Source organism: Ranitomeya imitator, chromosome 8, assembly GCF_032444005.1.
Source record: "Ranitomeya imitator isolate aRanImi1 chromosome 8, aRanImi1.pri, whole genome shotgun sequence".
Classification (NCBI taxonomy): Eukaryota; Metazoa; Chordata; class Amphibia; order Anura; family Dendrobatidae; genus Ranitomeya; species Ranitomeya imitator.
The window spans coordinates 24,798,116-24,817,639 of NC_091289.1; the positions used below are offsets into that span (position 1 = coordinate 24,798,116).

The window sequence follows — 19,524 nt, forward strand, 5'->3', positions numbered from 1 at the left end:
TTGTGAACTCCATTCACCTCACTGACCTTTCAGAAAGGTCATTGGACTTTAGAGCCAATTAACTCCGTTCAATTCAATGATGTCAGCATGAGTGATGATAGAAATTTTCCCATAGCACTCGTGCTGACGTAAGGATTTAATTGGCTCTGTACTCTAATGACCTTTCTGACGTCCCTGCAAGCGTGAGAACTTTGTCACGCTTGCTGTGATATCAGTGAGGTGAAAGGAGTTCACCGTGAGGCATTGAACAGAGGTAGCACGCACAGCTCAGTGTCTCTGCTGGATGGCAGGCTGTATGGTAGCATCATGCAACAATGCAGCCTGCCATCTAGATGAAGCAGAGCTAGACCTGTCGTGGGACAATTGGATTAATATCTTCTCGGTGGACTGGTGAGGAATATGGTTATTTATTATTTTAATTATTTTACAGGAGACATTGGCTTCAGTGGATTGGGCATTGAGGTGAGTATGCATGTTTTTGGTAAATTTGGATTCATTAAAGGAGTCTGTGTCATTTCAAATAAAGGACGTTATTCTGGGTGTGTGTGTTTTTATACAATTTCACTATGGGGTTAGTAATAGGGGCATTATTATTATTGAGGCCTCTCCATTACTAACTTCTGGGATTGATGTTTCCTGACAATAAAAAGGTGACATCAACCCACAACTATCACACCACTTTCGACTGCACCAAGGCAAGTGGGAAGAGCGAGACTAAATGCCAGAATTGCTGCATTTTATGGTTGTGCTATTTCTAGGGCGGTGGTGAGCCGATGTTTATAGTCTGGGAGGGGCCAATATCCATGGCCCCTTCCTAGGCTATTAATATCAGCCTGCAGCTGTCTGCCTAGGCTTTGCTGGTTATTAATTATAGGGGTACTCTATGTCATTTTGTTTGTGGATTCACCCATTTTAATAACCAGAAAGGTTAAGTATACAGCTGTGAGCTGATAATAATAGCCCAGGAAGCTCAATGGGTTTTACCCCCTTCCCAGGTGTGGTGAAATATGTGTGTATATATATATATATATATATATATATATATATATATATATACAGTGACCTTATGCATAGGTATTGTGTGACTAGGAACATCTGTCCTGAAGGCTGCAGGTTCGCACCCAGGTGTTAATATGTATTTTCCTGGGACAAGTAGAATTCTGTCTCCAATCTCACCAGGGGGTCCTGCTGGAAGCCAAGAAGAAAGGTGCTCCAAGAACAAGTCCTGTTTGCCGTAACTGTTCCTTTGACAGTGAGGTGGATCAAGGCAAAATGTTGTTCCTCCACAGACATTGGTGCTGATTGCAGCTGCTCATATGCCGCCACCCGCCCTACACTACGGCACTGAGTGACCGTCTGCCCAGGAGTTTTGCAGAGGCCATAATGGCTCGACTGATATCCCCCATGTCTTTTCTGGCAGCAGCCAGCATGTGGAGTGATGAGTACTGGCCTCTGCGGGGCTTGGAGTACATGAATTAAGCCAGGACTCCATGACTCATCAGGGGTTTGGGCCGCCCACATGACCCATCACTAGTAACACTACTGTATAGCTTTATTTTACTTTTTCTGCTTCAAGGGAATGAAACCTACAACTATACGGCATGGCGGCGGCGGCTTCCATGACATGTTCCTGCTGCATTGAAAAGGGATTTGTAGGAAAAGATATTGATTGCCTATTCTTAAAGGGCTACTCCCATCATCTATAATATAACGCTGGGAGCGTCACTCTGTCCGAAGCCTTAATAGACTGCGCAGGCGCGACGCTCCTAGCGTTACATTATAGAAAATGCCGCCGAGAGCAGGGGGTCGGGAGCACGGGGGCGCCGTATGTCTGTCGGCAGAGTTTTTACTTACGGCATTTCCGGCGCCATTGTCTTGCTCCTCCTGGTGCCGGAATCGGCGCCTGCGCAGTCTTTCCTGAAGACACACAGCAGGGGGTCTTCAAGAAAATGGTGCTGGAAAGCGCGGACTGCGCAGGCGCCGATTCCGGCACCAGGAGGAGCAAGACAATGGCGCCGGAAATTCCGTAAGTAACAAATTGCTGTGGCATGAAGTGCCACAGCCTCATGGCACAGTAAGTTTTTACTTACGGCATTTCCGGCGCCATTGTCTTGCTCTTCCTGCTGCCGGAATCGGCGCCTGCGCAGTCCGCGCTTTCCGGTGCCATTTTCTTGAAGACACACCTGCAGTGGAGCCGGACGATAGGTGAGTATGGTATTTTTTTTTTTTTTTTATATGGCAGCAGCATACGGGGGCATACACACTGGAGCGTCTTATGGGGGGCATATAATACAATGGTGGCGCAGGATGGGAGCAGCACATGACAGAACGGGCGCAGGATGGCAGCAGCACATGACAGAACGGGCGCAGGATGGCAGCAGCACATGACAGAACGGGCGCAGGATGGCAGCAGCACATGACAGAACGGGCGCAGGATGGCAGCAGCACATGACAGAACGGGCGCAGGATGGAAGCAGCACATGACAGAACGGGCGCAGGATGGGAGCAGCACATGACAGAATGGGCGCAGGATGGCAGCAGCACATGACAGAACGGGCGCAGGATGGGAGCAGCACATGACAGAACAGGGGAGCAGGATGGCAGCAGCACATGACAGAACGGGCGCAGGATGGGAGCAGCTATGACAGAACGGGCGCAGGATGGCAGCAGCACATGACAGAACGGGCGCAGGATGGGAGCAGCACATGACAGAACGGGCGCAGGATGGGAGCAGCACATGACAGAACAGGGGAGCAGGATGGCAGCAGCACATGACAGAACGGGCGCAGGATGGGAGCAGCACATGACAGAACGGGCGCAGGATGGCAGCAGCACATGACAGAACGGGCGCAGGATGGCAGCAGCACATGACAGAACGGGCGCAGGATGGGAGCAGCACATGACAGAACGGGCGCAGGATGGCAGCAGCACATGACAGAACGGGCGCAGGATGGGAGCAGCACATGACAGAACAGGGGAGCAGGATGGCCGAAGCACAAGACAGAATGGGCGCAGGATGGGAGCAGCACATGACAGAACAGGGGAGCAGGATGGCCGCAGCACAAGACAGAATGGGCGCAGGATGGGAGCAGCACATGACAGAACAGGGGAGCAGGATGGCCGCAGCACAAGACAGAACGGGCGCAGGATGGCCGCAGCACAAGACAGAACGGGCGCAGGATGGGAGCAGCACATGACAGGATGGGGACGCAGGATGGAGACCATATACCAATATAAATGCTCGCCACCCGGGCGTAGAACGGGTTCAATAGCTAGTTAAAAATGATCACCTATGCAAAGGATAAGTGGAAACTTGCTGATTGATGGGTGCAACCACTGGGACCCCCATAAAAGTTGAGAATCGGGCTCTGAATCATTGTGTCGGAATGGAGCGATGGCTGAGAACGTGCGTCACTACTCTGTTCATACTCTATGGGACGGATGGAAAAAGGTGAGCACTGGACTCAGCCATTAGTAATAAACCTTAAAGAAAAGGCATCGACCCCAGCGACAAAAACGAAGGGTGACGATAAGTTGCCACAGCTGCCATCTTGGTAATTCTGTCACAGGAGACCATGTTTTTCTTTATATCCTGAAAAAACGGAAGTATTACAGTAGATCAGTTCCCCTAGGGAGACTAAAAAATGGAGGAAAATGAAAAAAAAATGCTTTAAATAAATATAAAGAAAAATATAAAAATTCATTTTCATTCCCTTTTTTTCATCCTAAAATAAAGAAATGAAAAAATAAGAAAAATAAACAGTTTTGGTATCGCCAAGTCGGCAAATGTCTAACCCCCATGATTTTATTTATTAATTAACCTGTATAATAATAATAATAATAATAATAATAATAATAAATCAGTTAAAAGTTAGAATTCTTGTTTTTCGGTCACTGCACTTCACACAAAAAATTCAATAAAAAGGGGATGAAAATGGCGTAATGTACCTGAAAATGATTACGCTTTCCAATCAAAAAACAACCCTCATCATCCCGCTCCAAAGAGAGAAAAATAAAATAGGTTACAGAAAATAAAGTCACAAATTTTTTTTTTTTTTCACAAATTTTTGCAAGCAGCTAAAAAATAGTAAAAAGAGTGACACAAGTTTGTTCCCGGGTCATTTTTACTCCAAAATGAAAGCTGCAAAAGAACCTAAAACATAAAACGAATGGTGTTATTCAAATTGACGACTTGTATTGCAAAGAAAAATAGACCTGTCGATGGAAAAATAATAATTATTAATGAAATGATATCTCTTGGAAGAAGAGAAGAAAAAAAAAACGAAAGCGCAAAAGAATAATAATAAAGCCCAGATGCCAAGGGGTTAACAGAAGTGTTGCTTTATAATAGCGTTGCAATACGCCCTGCTTCCAGTAGATGGCACCCGTTCTGCACTTTATGTTGCAATACTCGCTGTAGCCAGCAGGTGCCGCTGCTTCATAACTCAGGTGTTCCGCAATTGCTGCCCTCCTCCAGCAGATGACGTTGTATTGTTTGCAGGGTGCAGTTTCCGGCCGCCAACACTAGAGGCCGCTGTGATTCCTCGCCGGGCCTCATTGTAAACGGCAGCTTCCGGCGGAAGTGGTGACTGAGCAGTTCCCGGTGCCCCGAAGAAGACGGAGAGATGCCGCTGGAGAATCTGGAAGAAGAGGGGCTGCCCAAAAACCCGGACCTACGTATCGCACAGCTGAAGTTTCTCCTCAGCCTCCCGGAAACCCGCAGCGATGTCCGGCTCCGTGCTGAGCTCATGGACTCCATTACCCACAATAGTAAGTGGTGGTTAGCGACCTCCTATGGAACTACAACTCCCAGCATCCCCATGACTCTGAATAGCAGCACTATGCATGTCAGGGGCTGCTGGGAGTTGTAGTTCACCGATACATTGTCCCTTAGCTAAGCTTGTCATCTGCATGCTCCATATAGAGGGGTCCTCTTATAAGAACACCCCCTCACATTAAAGAATAACACCCCCCGAGTCGTGATGGTTCTGCCCATAATAAGTCCAGGTCATGTGACGGGTGTCTGCAGCGATGGAGGCGCCCTGTGCACTGATTGGCTGATGTGATCACATGACATGGGTGGTATGGCTAAGACACAGGCACGAGCGCCGGAGCATCGACTGGAGACTCCTCTGCCCACCGCCAGTCATAATGCCGGGGTCTCCACAGGGCTCAGGGCCAGGATGTGACTTGTTACCTGCGCCCCTGCACCTGACCAGTGTGGCTGCTGAGCCAATAGAGAACAGTTGGGGTGGCGCTCGGCACGTGCCCTTTTCTGTGGAGTGGGTCAGGACCCTGCAGATCACTTGAAGAGCCCCTTTAAGTAGAGAGATAAATTAAAGACATTAAATAAGATAATTTAGGGCATTTGTGAAATTGTGCAGGGATAGTTCTGAGGGGGGGGGGGGGGGGGTGCAGAGAAGAACATCCAGGCTCTAAATTCCATCAGTGTTTTGGAGATTTGTCTTTATTATGGTCTTTTGTGGTGAAAATGACCCTGAAACCGGATTCTACAGATACGAACCATACGATTACAGCAAACTTGCATAGACTACGTCTTTTACAGAGAACCGGACCGCTAATACACGCTACCCCATCCTCCGCTGCTGGGTACGATGTGTGCGGGGTACGATGTGTGCCGGGTAGGAGCTGTGCAGGGTACGATGTGTGCCGGGTAGGAGCTGTGCGGGGTACAATGTGTGCGGGGTAGGATGTGTGCCGGGTAGGAGCTGTGCAGGGTACAATGTGTGCCGGGTAGGATGTGTGCCGGGTAGGATGTGTGCCGGGTAGGAGCTGTGCAGGGTACAATGTGTGCCGGGTAGGATGTGTGCCGGGTAGGATGTGTGCGGGGTAGGATGTGTGCGGGGTAGGATGTGTGCGGGGTAGGATGTGTGCGGGGTAGGATGTGTGCGGGGTAGGATGTGTGCCGGGTAGGAGCTCTGCGGGGTAGGATGTGTGTCGGGTAGGAGCTGTGCAGGGTACAATGTGTGCCGGGTAGGATGTGTGCCGGGTAGGAGCTGTGCAGGGTACAATGTGTGCCGGGTAGGATGTGTGCCGGGTAGGATGTGTGCCGGGTAGGATGTGTGCCGGGTAGGAGCTGTGCAGGGTACGATGTGTGCCGGGTAGGATGTGTGCCGGGTAGGATGTGTGCCGGGTAGGATGTGTGCCGGGTAGGATGTGTGCCGGGTAGGATGTGTGCCGGGTAGGATGTGTGCCGGGTAGGATGTGTGCCGGGTAGGATGTGTGCCGGGTAGGATGTGTGCCGGGTAGGATGTGTGCCGGGTAGGATGTGTGCCGGGTAGGATGTGTGCCGGGTAGGATGTGTGCCGGGTAGGAGCTGTGCCGGGTAGGAGCTGTGCAGGGTACGATGTGTGCCGGGTAGGAGCTCTGCCGGGTACGATGTGTGCGGGGTAGGATGTGTGCCGGGTAGGATGTGTGCGGGGTACGATGTGTGCCGGGTAGGAGCTGTGCAGGGTACGATGTGTGCCGGGTAGGATGTGTGCCGGGTAGGATGTGTGCCGGGTAGGATGTGTGCCGGGTAGGATGTGTGCCGGGTAGGATGTGTGCCGGGTAGGATGTGTGCCGGGTAGGATGTGTGCCGGGTAGGATGTGTGCGGGGTAGGATGTGTGCGGGGTAGGATGTGTGCGGGGTAGGATGTGTGCGGGGTAGGATGTGTGCGGGGTAGGATGTGTGCGGGGTAGGATGTGTGCGGGGTAGGATGTGTGCGGGGTAGGATGTGTGCGGGGTAGGATGTGTGCGGGGTTGGAGCTGTGCCGGGTTGGAGCTGTGCCGGGTTGGAGCTGTGCCGGGTAGGATGTGTGCCGGGTAGGATGTGTGCCGGGTAGGATGTGTGCCGGGTAGGATGTGTGCCGGGTAGGATGTGTGCCGGGTAGGATGTGTGCCGGGTAGGATGTGTGCCGGGTAGGATGTGTGCCGGGTAGGATGTGTGCCGGGTAGGATGTGTGCCGGGTAGGATGTGTGCCGGGTAGGATGTGTGCCGGGTAGGAGCTGTGCGGGGTAGGATGTGTGCCGGGTAGGAGCTGTGCCGGGTAGGAGCTGTGCGGGGTACGATGTGTGCCGGGTAGGAACTGTGCGGGGTACGATGTGTGCCGGGTAGGAGCTGTGCCGGGTAGGAACTGTGCGGGGTACGATGTGTGCCGGGTAGGAGCTGTGCCGGGTAGGAACTGTGCGGGGTACGATGTGTGCCGGGTAGGAGCTGTGCGGGGTACGATGTGTGCCGGGTAGGAGCTGTGCGGGGTACGATGTGTGCCGGGTAGGAGCTGTGCCGGGTAGGAACTGTGCGGGGTACGATGTGTGCCGGGTAGGAACTGTGTGGGGTACGATGTGTGCCGGGTAGGATGTGTGCCGGGTAGGAACTGTGTGGGGTACGATGTGTGCCGGGTAGGATGTGTGCGGGGTAGGAACTGTGCGGGGTAGGATGTGTGCCGGGTAGGATGTGTGCCGGGTAGGATGTGTGCCGGGTAGGATGTGTGCCGGGTAGGATGTGTGCTGGGTAGGAGCTGTGCCGGGTAGGATGTGTGCCGGGTAGGAGCTGTGCGGGGTAGGATGTGTGCCGGGTAGGATGTGTGCCGGGTAGGAGGTGTGCCGGGTAGGAGCTGTGCCGGGTAGGATGTGTGGGGTAGGATGTGTGCCGGGTAGGATGTGTGCCGGGTAGGATGTGTGCCGGGTAGGATGTGTGCTGGGTAGGATGTGTGCCGGGTAGGAGCTGTGCAGGGTGCATGCCGCTCTGAAATGCTGCAGTGTGTCAGAGTAAAACATGAGCTTGTTGTTGGGGGCTTCTCCCCTCCCCCACTGCCAGTGATTGACAGCTCTCCTCTCTGGGAGGGGCAGAAGCTACAGGTGACCCACCTGTCTGACTAGTCTCCCCGCCCGCTGCTTGTAATGGACAGGTGTCTCCCTATTCCAAGCGCTGTGGATTAGACTGGGGTGGAAAGAGATGATTTGCATAGCTCCGCCTACTGCAAAGGATTCTGGGTAAACCTGCTATTCTTTGTATTATGCTGCTTGCAAGTACTTTCCGTTTCAGGAAGGCATCCACTATGTATTTCCTTTAAGTAGAGGGCTTTTCGGTCTCTTTCGTCCCGCTACATTTAGCCCAACTTGGGTCTCCCCCTAAGGTGGCTAGCATGTCTGTATCCCTATACCTTGTCAGTCACCAGCAGCGGGTGGGAAGAAGCTACCGAGGAGCCGCCTTGTCCCTCTAGTCCCTGTGCAGGTTGTTCCCCCGGTGACGTGTAAAGTGTGTGTTTCTCTGAAATGTCGCAGCGTGTCAGAGAAAAAAAACCCACCTGGCTGAAGTCATGCAGGAAAGTCTTGTAGGCGCCGCCCGTGGATGGGAGCATGCATCCGCTGTCAGGTTCCTTTTAAAAATCAAAATCGATGCACGTGCGCTATTGCTGCAATCATACTGACCCAGAGGATCTGGTTTACCCACAAAAAGAACCCTGTGAAGAAAAACACAAAGAAGGAACATAGACCCCTGCCTGATCCAGAGCTCTATAGGGAGAGGTGTCAGCGCTGCACAGGACCTTTACTAAGGGAATTGCAAAGATTCTGGTTCTCACAAGCTCTGTTATAATTGTAACATTTTCATATAAGACTAACCCTTTAAGGCCTTATTCACACATCACTATTTGGTCCGTATTTTGCGGAACAAGTATAACAAACCTTGTCCCCTGTGGTGTCCTGGAGACCCTCATAGAAATACCCGTATGTGAACTAGGCCTAATACTGTTCCCTGCGGCCCAGACCGCGCATGTCCTCTCCTGTCTGATACTTTGCTGTAATATATCAGTGCTGATACTATAGTTTGTCTATGCCGGATACTATTGTTGTGATCTCAGCTGAGAGAACCCTTAGAGGGAACCTGCCATGGGGATTGCATACCTCACACTCATGGTTGTGCTTGTACAGGTGCCTTCATGCTGATTAAATATGATTTTAGAAATAACGTTTCGCCGTTTCGGAGACATCTGGTGTTGAAATCATATGCAAGTGCTTCATGGTGGGATTTGTACTTTTGCACTGTGTCTAACGGGCCACTCTTGTGTCAGTGACCTGTTGTCCATGGCCTGACAGGCAAAGATGTCAGCTGGGGAATAGGGTGGACGCACTTGCGGCTCATTTGCATACGATTTCAACACCAGATGTCTCAGAAACTGCGAAACGTATTTCTAAACTCATGGCCAGGATTTAGTCAGCATGAAAGCTTATGAGGAGTAGGAGGTATAAAATCCCCGTGACGGCTTCCCTGTGCGTGCTATGTATATAGGCGGGAAGGTTACTATTCTGTGACAGCAAGCGGTGCTGGGAATACTTCTGACCTGTAGCCGATTCTCCTGTTTTCAGACATGGCTCCCTACTACGAGGGTCTGTGCAAGCAGCTGGACTGGCAGGTGGATACGGACCTATTAAACAAGATGAAGAAAGCAAATGAGGAGGAGCTGAAGAGGCTGGGCGACGAGCTGGAGGACGCCGAGAAAAACCTGGGCGAGAGCGAGATCCGAGACGCCATGATGGCGCGGGCAGAATACATGTGCAGGATCGGGGATAAGGTAAGCTGGCCAATGAAGGGGCATTACAATCTCCGGATCACCTTATGAGCTTCAAGACCCCCTTCTGATCCCAAGAGAGGAGGGGTCGCAGTGCTGATCCATTTTGGCAGCCCCGATTGCAGGGTGACCCCATTTAGTTCTGCAGGAGAGCCTCTGTGAGGGGGATGCAGGTCTGCACCCCCTTCATTCTCGAGATTAATGGAGATCACACAGGTTGGACCCCCAGCAAACATTAATGACACATCCTAGCAATATGCCATCACTGGCTAAAATGGGATTTTGTGTTGTAAGGTGTGAGCATGTCAGGCCCACCAGAGCGGGAGCCCCTCTTACATCTTTGCCGCATAGCGGGGGTCACAATTGAGGGACCCTCCTCTATAACATCCATATTCCCTCCTCTGTTTGAGACAAGGGGACCCTTCCCCCATGACATCCCTCGGTCAGCACCTTTTCCTGCACCATAGTCATCCTCGCCACTGGCTGATAACAGGGAACAATAGATATTGAACCTATTTCTACACTTTGATTTCTCCCATCCTGCTGTTTTCTCTAACGCTTCCAGTTTTGTGTTTGGCAGGAAGGGGCTCTGACTGCTTTTCGGAAGACCTATGATAAGACGGTGGCGCTCGGACATCGCCTGGACATAGTATTTTACCTCCTGAGGATCGGCTTATTTTATATGGACAATGATCTCATTACAAGAAACACAGAGAAGGCTCGAAGGTTGGTAAGGGGTTAAATGACCCAGTGTCATGATTCTCGCTTTGCTCCTCCTAACTCCTTAACGTTTCCTTCCAGTCTCATCGAGGAAGGTGGTGACTGGGACCGGAGGAATCGTCTGAAGGTCTACCAGGGCCTGTACTGTGTGGCCATCCGAGACTTCAAGCAGGCGGCCGAGCTCTTCCTGGACACCGTCTCCACCTTCACCTCGTACGAGCTGATGGATTACAAGACCTTCGTTACCTACACCGTGTATGTCAGTATGATCGCCCTGGACCGACCAGACCTGAGAGAGAAGGTAAGTCGGCCGTTGTCATCGATCGTCTCGGCCTCGTACAAGGATCTATTAACACGTTCTTAGCCAAATGAGGAGGCACCAGCTGGCGACAAAAGACTGCAAAACAGAAAATACACAAATTATTCCAAAGGTGTAGTGATTTTTATATAAATTAAGTCTTGTGCAACCAATATGCATGTAAAGAAGCTGCGGAGACACCATCACGTGTTTCTCGACGCAAGCAGTGAATAGCCAGGCCTTTCCCCGGGAAGGAACAACCACGGGAAGGGCAGCATCCTATGAAGGAAAGCCACCTATGCCAAGCATGGTATCCATCCACAGACAGCTGTTTCGGGGTTTTGCCCCTCATCAGTGTGGAGTAGGAATCTGGCTATTAGGAGCAGTGCCTAGTAAAAAGGCTATAAAGGCACAGATGATTGGCCTCGGGGAGACCAAAACATCCAACACCGCGGAGACACCATCACGTGTTTCTCAACGCAGTGATTCCAGAACACTGCCCCCATCCCTTATGGGAAATATGCAGATGCATGTAAAGAAGCTGCGGAGACACCATCACGTGTTTCTCGACGCAAGCAGTGAATAGCCAGGCCTTTCCCCGGGAAGGAACAACCACGGGAAGGGCAGCATCCTATGAAGGAAAGCCACCTATGCCAAGCATGGTATCCATCCACAGACAGCTGTTTCGGGGTTTTGCCCCTCATCAGTGTGGAGTAGGAATCTGGCTATTAGGAGCAGCGCCTAGTAAAAAGGCTATAAAGGCACAGATGATTGGCCTCGGGGAGACCAAAACATCCAACACCGCGGAGACACCATCACGTGTTTCTCAACGCAGTGATTCCAGAACACTGCCCCCATCCCTTATGGGAAATATGCAGATGCATGTAAAGAAGCTGCGGAGACACCATCACGTGTTTCTCGACGCAAGCAGTGAATAACCAGGCCTTTCCCCGGGAAGGAACAACCACGGGAAGGGCAGCATCCTATGAAGGAAAGCCACCTATGCCAAGCATGGTATCCATCCACAGACAGCTGTTTCGGGGTTTTGCCCCTCATCAGTGTGGAGTAGGAATCTGGCAAAACCCCGAAACAGCTGTCTGTGGATGGATACCATGCTTGGCATAGGTGGCTTTCCTTCATAGGATGCTGCCCTTCCCGTGGTTGTTCCTTCCCGGGGAAAGGCCTGGCTATTCACTGCTTGCGTCGAGAAACACGTGATGGTGTCTCCGCAGCTTCTTTACATGCATCTGCATATTTCCCATAAGGGATGGGGGCAGTGTTCTGGAATCACTGCGTTGAGAAACACGTGATGGTGTCTCCGCGGTGTTGGATGTTTTGGTCTCCCCGAGGCCAATCATCTGTGCCTTTATAGCCTTTTTACTAGGCACTGCTCCTAATAGCCAGATTCCTACTCCACACTGATGAGGGGCAAAACCCCGAAACAGCTGTCTGTGGATGGATACCATGCTTGGCATAGGTGGCTTTCCTTCATAGGATGCTGCCCTTCCCGTGGTTGTTCCTTCCCGGGGAAAGGCCTGGCTATTCACTGCTTGCGTCGAGAAACACGTGATGGTGTCTCCGCAGCTTCTTTACATGCATCTGCATATTTCCCATAAGGGATGGGGGCAGTGTTCTGGAATCACTGCGTTGAGAAACACGTGATGGTGTCTCCGCGGTGTTGGATGTTTTGGTCTCCCCGAGGCCAATCATCTGTGCCTTTATAGCCTTTTTACTAGGCACTGCTCCTAATAGCCAGATTCCTACTCCACACTGATGAGGGGCAAAACCCCGAAACAGCTGTCTGTGGATGGATACCATGCTTGGCATAGGTGGCTTTCCTTCATAGGATGCTGCCCTTCCCGTGGTTGTTCCTTCCCGGGGAAAGGCCTGGCTATTCACTGCTTGCGTCGAGAAACACGTGATGGTGTCTCCGCAGCTTCTTTACATGCATCTGCATATTTCCCATAAGGGATGGGGGCAGTGTTCTGGAATCACTGCGTTGAGAAACACGTGATGGTGTCTCCGCGGTGTTGGATGTTTTGGTCTCCCCGAGGCCAATCATCTGTGCCTTTATAGCCTTTTTACTAGGCACTGCTCCTAATAGCCAGATTCCTACTCCACACTGATGAGGGGCAAAACCCCGAAACAGCTGTCTGTGGATGGATACCATGCTTGGCATAGGTGGCTTTCCTTCATAGGATGCTGCCCTTCCCGTGGTTGTTCCTTCCCGGGGAAAGGCCTGGCTATTCACTGCTTGCGTCGAGAAACACGTGATGGTGTCTCCGCAGCTTCTTTACATGCATCTGCATATTTCCCATAAGGGATGGGGGCAGTGTTCTGGAATCACTGCGTTGAGAAACACGTGATGGTGTCTCCGCGGTGTTGGATGTTTTGGTCTCCCCGAGGCCAATCATCTGTGCCTTTATAGCCTTTTTACTAGGCACTGCTCCTAATAGCCAGATTCCTACTCCACACTGATGAGGGGCAAAACCCCGAAACAGCTGTCTGTGGATGGATACCATGCTTGGCATAGGTGGCTTTCCTTCATAGGATGCTGCCCTTCCCGTGGTTGTTCCTTCCCGGGGAAAGGCCTGGCTATTCACTGCTTGCGTCGAGAAACACGTGATGGTGTCTCCGCAGCTTCTTTACATGCATCTGCATATTTCCCATAAGGGATGGGGGCAGTGTTCTGGAATCACTGCGTTGAGAAACACGTGATGGTGTCTCCGCGGTGTTGGATGTTTTGGTCTCCCCGAGGCCAATCATCTGTGCCTTTATTGTGCAACCAATATGGCTGTAAGGTGCGAGGGTTTGTCCTTTATCAGATGCCGCTCACTTCTGCATCAGGAGGCGAGCAGTGCCCATGACGTTGCATTTGTAGATGCCTACCGGGACACGTGCGTGATCAGCAGGCGTTATGGACGCTCCCCAGATGCAACATCATAGACGCTCCTCTTCCTACGTGGAAGTGATTGGTGCCGCACAAAACCCCTTTAAGGCATATAGTGATACCTAGCTGAGATTAGAAAGCCCCTTTAAACAAGGGTTTTTCCTTAATGGGGCTGTCCGGTGAAAACAAGTCGTGAATAGTGATGAGCATAAGTGCTCGTTACTGGAGTTTGTCGAGGGGGCTCGGGTAAGCACACAATATTGAGGGGGCTCACGTGACAGGTTCAAGTCCCAGCGGCCGCATGTTTCACGGCTGTTGGGCAATCCCAGTTTTTTTGTGGCTGTCTGTCGCCAGTTGTCGGGTAATCCCCCCGCATGTTTTGTGGATGTCTAACAGCCACAAAACATGAGGCCGTGGGGTCTGGAACATGTCACTCGTGCCCCCATGATACTCGGTGCATACCCGAGCACCCTAGCCAAATTTGAGACAGAAGCATTTCCACTCATCACTAGTTGTGAGCCATCTGCTGGATAGGTGATCAGATTCTGATCAGTGGGGGTGCGGGCGCTGGGACATGCACCAATCAGCCAAATAGTTAACTTTTATCCCCATTATAAAATGAAGCAACAGGTTGGACATCAGACATCTGCCCCAATCATGGAGCTGCCCGTAAAAGTGCAGCGTCCGGCAGCCCCGCAGGGAATGGATAGATGCTGTGTAATACTGTGGAGAGGGAGATGTGATCCTTGAAGCCCCTGTTAGTAGCAGCCATGTACATACAAAGTGGATAATCTGTAGGATTGAGCACATATTTTTTTGGTAACAGATTTTACCTTTTTATTCCAGGTCATAAAGGGTGCGGAGATCCTCGAAGTGTTGCACAGTTTGCCCACAGTCCGCCAGTATCTCTTCTCGTTGTACGAGTGCCGTTATTCTGTGTTTTTCCAGTCGCTGGGTAAGATGATCCAGACGACGCGGCCACAATTTACGTTATAATGGAACGCCATCACTTTCTGTCATTCTTCTGTAATGGTGTTTCCGTTCTTGCTCGCAGCTGCCGTGGAGCAGGAGCTGAAGAAGGACTGGCTTTTTGCCCCCCATTACAGATACTACGTCCGTGAGATGAGGATCCAGGCCTACAGCCAACTGCTGGAGTCTTACCGCTCGCTGACGCTGGGCTACATGGCTGAAGCCTTTGGGGTCGGAGTAGAATTCATAGACCAGTATGTGTCTCTTCTCGCCATTACCTTGTACACGGGGTCGGGGGGATTTCTTGCAGACAGAAAATTGGTTCCATTCATCTAAGCACCTGGTTATCTGCAAGCCCCAGTCAGATAAGTGGGGCTATGTCTGCAGAAAATCTGCACTTGGGGAGGCGGTAATCTGAATTTTCTGGCACAGGCAGGTCTATAGGTACTGTCACACTAGACGATATCGCTAGCGATCCGTGACGTTGCAGCGTCCTGGATAGCGATATCGTTCAGTGTGACACGCAGCAGCGATCAGGCCCCTGCTGTGATATCGTTGGTCGGGGCAGAAAGTCCAGAACTTTATTTCGTCGCTGGATCTCCCGCTGACATCGCTGAATCGGCTTGTGTGACACCGATTCAGCGATGTCTTCACTGGTAACCAGGGTAAACATCGGGTAACTAAGCGCAGGGCCGCGCTTAGTAACCCGATGTTTACCCTGGATACCATCCTAAAAGTAAAAAAAAACAAACACTACATACTTACATTCCGGTGTCTGTCCCTCGGCGCTGTGCTTTCCTGCACTGACTGTGAGCACAGCGGTGACGTCACTGCTCTGCTTTCCGGCTGCCCGGCGCTCACAGCCAGAGCAGAGAAGCAAAGCGCCGGGGACAGACACCGGAATGTAAGTATGTAGTGTTTGTTTTTTTAACTTTTACGATGGTAACCAGGGTAAACATCGGGTTACTAAGCGCGGCCCTGCGCTTAGTTACCCGATGTTTACCCTGGTTACCGGCATCGTTGGTTGCTGGAGAGCGGTCTGTGTGACAGCTCTCCAGCGACCAAACAGCGACGCTGCAGCGATCCGGATCGTTGTCGGTATCGCTGCAGCGTCGCTAAGTGTGAAGGTACCTTAAGGCGTTTGTCTAATCAGGAGGTGACGACTGACCGCAGCGGTATCTGCAGCAGCGTTTGCACAGTCTTCTTAATACCGTTTGACAGCGTTACTTCAGTTTCTTTGATATTTGTACAAAAATAACCCGATTCAGTGATGGATATATTAAAGGGGGTTGTCCAGTGAAAACAAGTTATTACATATCCACAACCGCTGGGACCTGAACTGATCGTCAAAATGAGGAGTTTCTATCCGTGTTCCAAAAATGGGGCAGCAGTTTAGATGTCTGATCGCCGCTCCATTCATTCTCTGAGGGGGGACGAGCACTCAGCTCCCTATAGGGAATAAGTTGAGCTGCGGCTGAGCTTGAATACGGCTGCTCCATCGTCCTGCCGATCGGTGGTGGCCCCAGTGATCAGACCTCCCACGATCAATACGTTATCACCCATCCCATGCATAGGTGATCATTTGGTTTTCATCGGACAACCCCTTTAAATCATTCAGTCTAATGCACTGACTACACCTGGTAGAGCCATAAGGTTAGAGGTGACACTGATGAACTCCGGTTTCAGTGCTGCTCTTCCGTTACTAAGTATCGCGCTTCTATATCGGTGTTAGAATTTGACAAGATCTTAGGATACATCATCGGTATCCCATCAGTTCGGTGCTGCATGTGAATGGTACAAAAAGAAAAAAATTAGTTTAAAAATGGCGCCTGCGCAGTAGCAGCTATCGGTGTATAGAGATTCGATAGCTGCCAGTGACGCCATCTTGCTGGAGAAGAAAAAAAAATGTTTCCTCCAAGATGGCGCCACATGCACAGTAGCAGTTCTCAGGCATCATTGAGAGCTGTTACTGTGCAGGCGCAGTGGGCGCCATTTTCCAATTTTTTTTTTGTACTTGATCAATAACATGAAGAACAGTGATTACTATGACACTAAACCTGACACAGCCGGCGCCTGCCTGTAGATTTTTTTTTTTTTTTGTTTTATCAGTATGTTCCCTTAATCTTATCCCGCTCTCTCGGCATTGAATGGTTGAGATGGGAACTACAGTTACTGCGATGCAATTAAGTTGTATTCCCATTAATTTTGGAGGCAATGACAAATGACAGACACTTTTCGGTGCTGGAAGAATAATAATAATGAAGTTGCACATTACGTTTGTAACCCTCTCCTTGATTCTTCCTTTTAGGGAGCTTTCCAGGTTCATCGCAGCCGGGAGACTACACTGCAAGATAGACAAAGTGAATGGCATTGTGGAAACCAACAGGTATTGTGCGGGGGGAGGCTAATGGCTGATAGTACTGCTCAGTGTGGCCCCCAGTTATGTGCCGAGTGTTATACTGGGACAAGGCGCCCACCTATTGTATAAGGAACGTAAGACGCCATATTGGATATTGGTCCAGCGGGAGATTGGATCAAGTGATTCGTCATTGTGTTTCCGGTGTAATCGTATATACGTTGTATATTAGCAAAGCTCCAGAGATGTTTCCGTCTCACAGTCCGTCCCATCAGTTTCCACATCGGATCAATTTGTGTTTTATCAGAACCGATTTTATAAAGGGTGGGGGGGGGGCTAGATTACCTATCGAAATGGTGTCCCAAGTGTTTTTTCCCTTTTGAGTTTGCTGTATGGATTAATGTTTTCATAGATGAACATTTTGCAGATGTGGCGGCACCAAATGTTCTTTTTGGTATTTTCAAGGGTGGTGATTTATACTTAAGCCTTAACCTGTTTACTGCAGCGTAAAATCAATTTAATGATCTATGACGCTCGGCCCTCATAGGAGTACAAAGATGGCGGCGATAGGGGCAATCATGGCAGCGTTGGTTATCAGAAAGGCCTTACACCTCAGATCGACAACACTTAAATGATGCTATCAAATTGACAGTGGCATTTTAGTGGTTAAACAGCGATCGGCACGCACTCCGGTCGCTGCCGTTAGAGGCAGGTGCCCCCGTGTATAGCTGCGGGCTCCGCTCCTGCCATGTATGAAGACGTTATGTCTGCAGAATCCCTTTCAGTGTGAATTTTTGCTAACGTTAAACTAAATGCGATATTCTAAGTTTACACTTCTGATAATGCAGTTTTAAAAAAAGAGTAAAGTTACTTTACCAGAAGCCATAAAAACCACTAAAAATCCCCCCCTGTTCCCTGCCCCATGTAACACGGTGTTGTGTCTTCCAGGCCAGACAGTAAGAACTGGCAGTACCAAGAAACGATAAAGAAAGGAGACTTGTTACTGAACAGGGTACAGAAGCTCTCCCGGGTCATTAACATGTGAAGACGCCGCACTCTTTTAACCGGGGTGAATGGATCAAGTGCTGAAGACCATTATGTCGTGTATAAATATCTCGCTTGCTCGTGTTTCAGTGACTGATGTAAACTTAGGGTTTTTACACTTTTACGTTATGTTAACAAATTCAATGAGTACAAAGAAACGAAAAAAAAAAAATTTAAAAATTAAAAAGAGAAAATCAGAAGAATATTGTCTTTGCTTTTATTTAGTGGCTTCTCCCACAGATCAAGTAGTTAAAGAAGTTTATTCACTGACACTTTATTCTTTGCACCCGTAAACCACTGCAGATGGGCACTAACGCATGCCAAACTTGATTTCTGCCTACAATTACCAAGATCCCCCTGTGCATGACTCTTCATTTTTCTCCTGCTTTGTATCTTCACCGGTCAGTCTCCTTCCTCCTCTGGCAACCTTTCATTACGGAATGTACTAGTTAATGTCTCCTAATTTTTATTTATGCTTGCGTACATAACTCTGTATTTTCAGCGCTTCACAGACTTTATAATCACTGCCCCCCTTGGGGCTCACAATATAGATTCCCTGTTTGTCTTTGGAGTGTGGGAGGAAACCGGAGAACCAGGAGGAAACCCACGTAAACTCCTTGCAGATGATGTCCTTGACCTCAGTGCTGCACGGTTACAGTGCTAACCACTGAGCCACCTTTACTATATTATAACTGTAAATATAGTCTCCTTCCACCTCTGGCAGCGCAGAAATATAGTAAGTTCTTCTGCCGATCATTGTACTGCGCATCGGGAACAGTGGAGAGTCAGTCCTCAGAAGCCATCTTCTCGTACTGCCAGGGCGGGTAGAAGAACTTTTTTTTTTTTTTTTAGACCACTGCTCAGGGAATTGGAGGATCAGTAAATCAATAGGTGCGTGATTCTGGCAGTGAGGAGAGCGACTACGGCTGTTTCCAGCAGCGCTCGGCTCAGTAGGTGACATGTCCTGATCACCAGGTAGTGCCATACTAGAATTTCACTAGACCATTTTTTTTTTTCCTTTGACTTGAACTTTAAGGCTATGTTCACACTTTGCGGATTTTCCTGCGGATCCGCAGCGGATTTGACCGCTGCGGATCCGCAGCAGTTTCCAATGAGTTTACATTACAATGTAAACCTATGGGAAACAAAAAACGCTGTGCACATGCTGCAGAAAAATCCGTGCGGAAACGCTGCGGATTACATTCCGCAGCATGTCACTTCTTTTCTGCGGATTTTCACCTGCTCCAATAGAAAACTGCATATGAAAATCCGCAGAAGAAAACGCAGAAAAAACCGCGATAAATCCGCAGTAAAAACCGCCATGGGTTTTCACTGCGGATTTTGGAATTCTGCTGCGGAAAAATCCGCAGTGGAATCTGCAAAGTGTGAACATAGCCTAAGATCTGTACAATAGATACATCTATGTCTCTGCTACGTGTGGTGACAGTTCTCATACGTACTGAAGACACTGATCAATGGGTCTGTGCACGTCAGTGTGTTTTCACAGACCGTATGTCCGTGTGCCCCACACGTAGACATACCCATTTTTTACCGTCAAAACGTCCCGCACACGGAGAACACTCATTGATGTCATCTGTGTGACACTCGACACCGGGGAAGAAGTGCTACAGTAAGCGCTGTTCCCCGGCGGCTGGTTCTGAAGACGGCTCATCA

At 50.0% G+C, this 19,524-nt stretch overlaps 1 protein-coding gene across 1 annotated transcript; it reads left to right on the forward strand.

Annotated features, from left to right (window-relative positions):
- Positions 1-4,559: 4,559 nt before the first annotated feature.
- On the forward strand, positions 4,560-18,053 carry PSMD6 (proteasome 26S subunit, non-ATPase 6). The gene is made up of 8 exons (XM_069736578.1): positions 4,560-4,770; positions 9,371-9,576; positions 10,154-10,299; positions 10,375-10,594; positions 14,328-14,436; positions 14,536-14,704; positions 16,759-16,836; positions 17,755-18,053. The coding sequence occupies exons 1-8, from the start codon at positions 4,626-4,628 to the stop codon at positions 17,849-17,851; spliced, it is 1,170 nt and encodes a 389-aa protein (XP_069592679.1). The 5' UTR covers positions 4,560-4,625; the 3' UTR covers positions 17,852-18,053.
- The last annotated feature ends 1,471 nt before the right edge of the window (positions 18,054-19,524 follow it).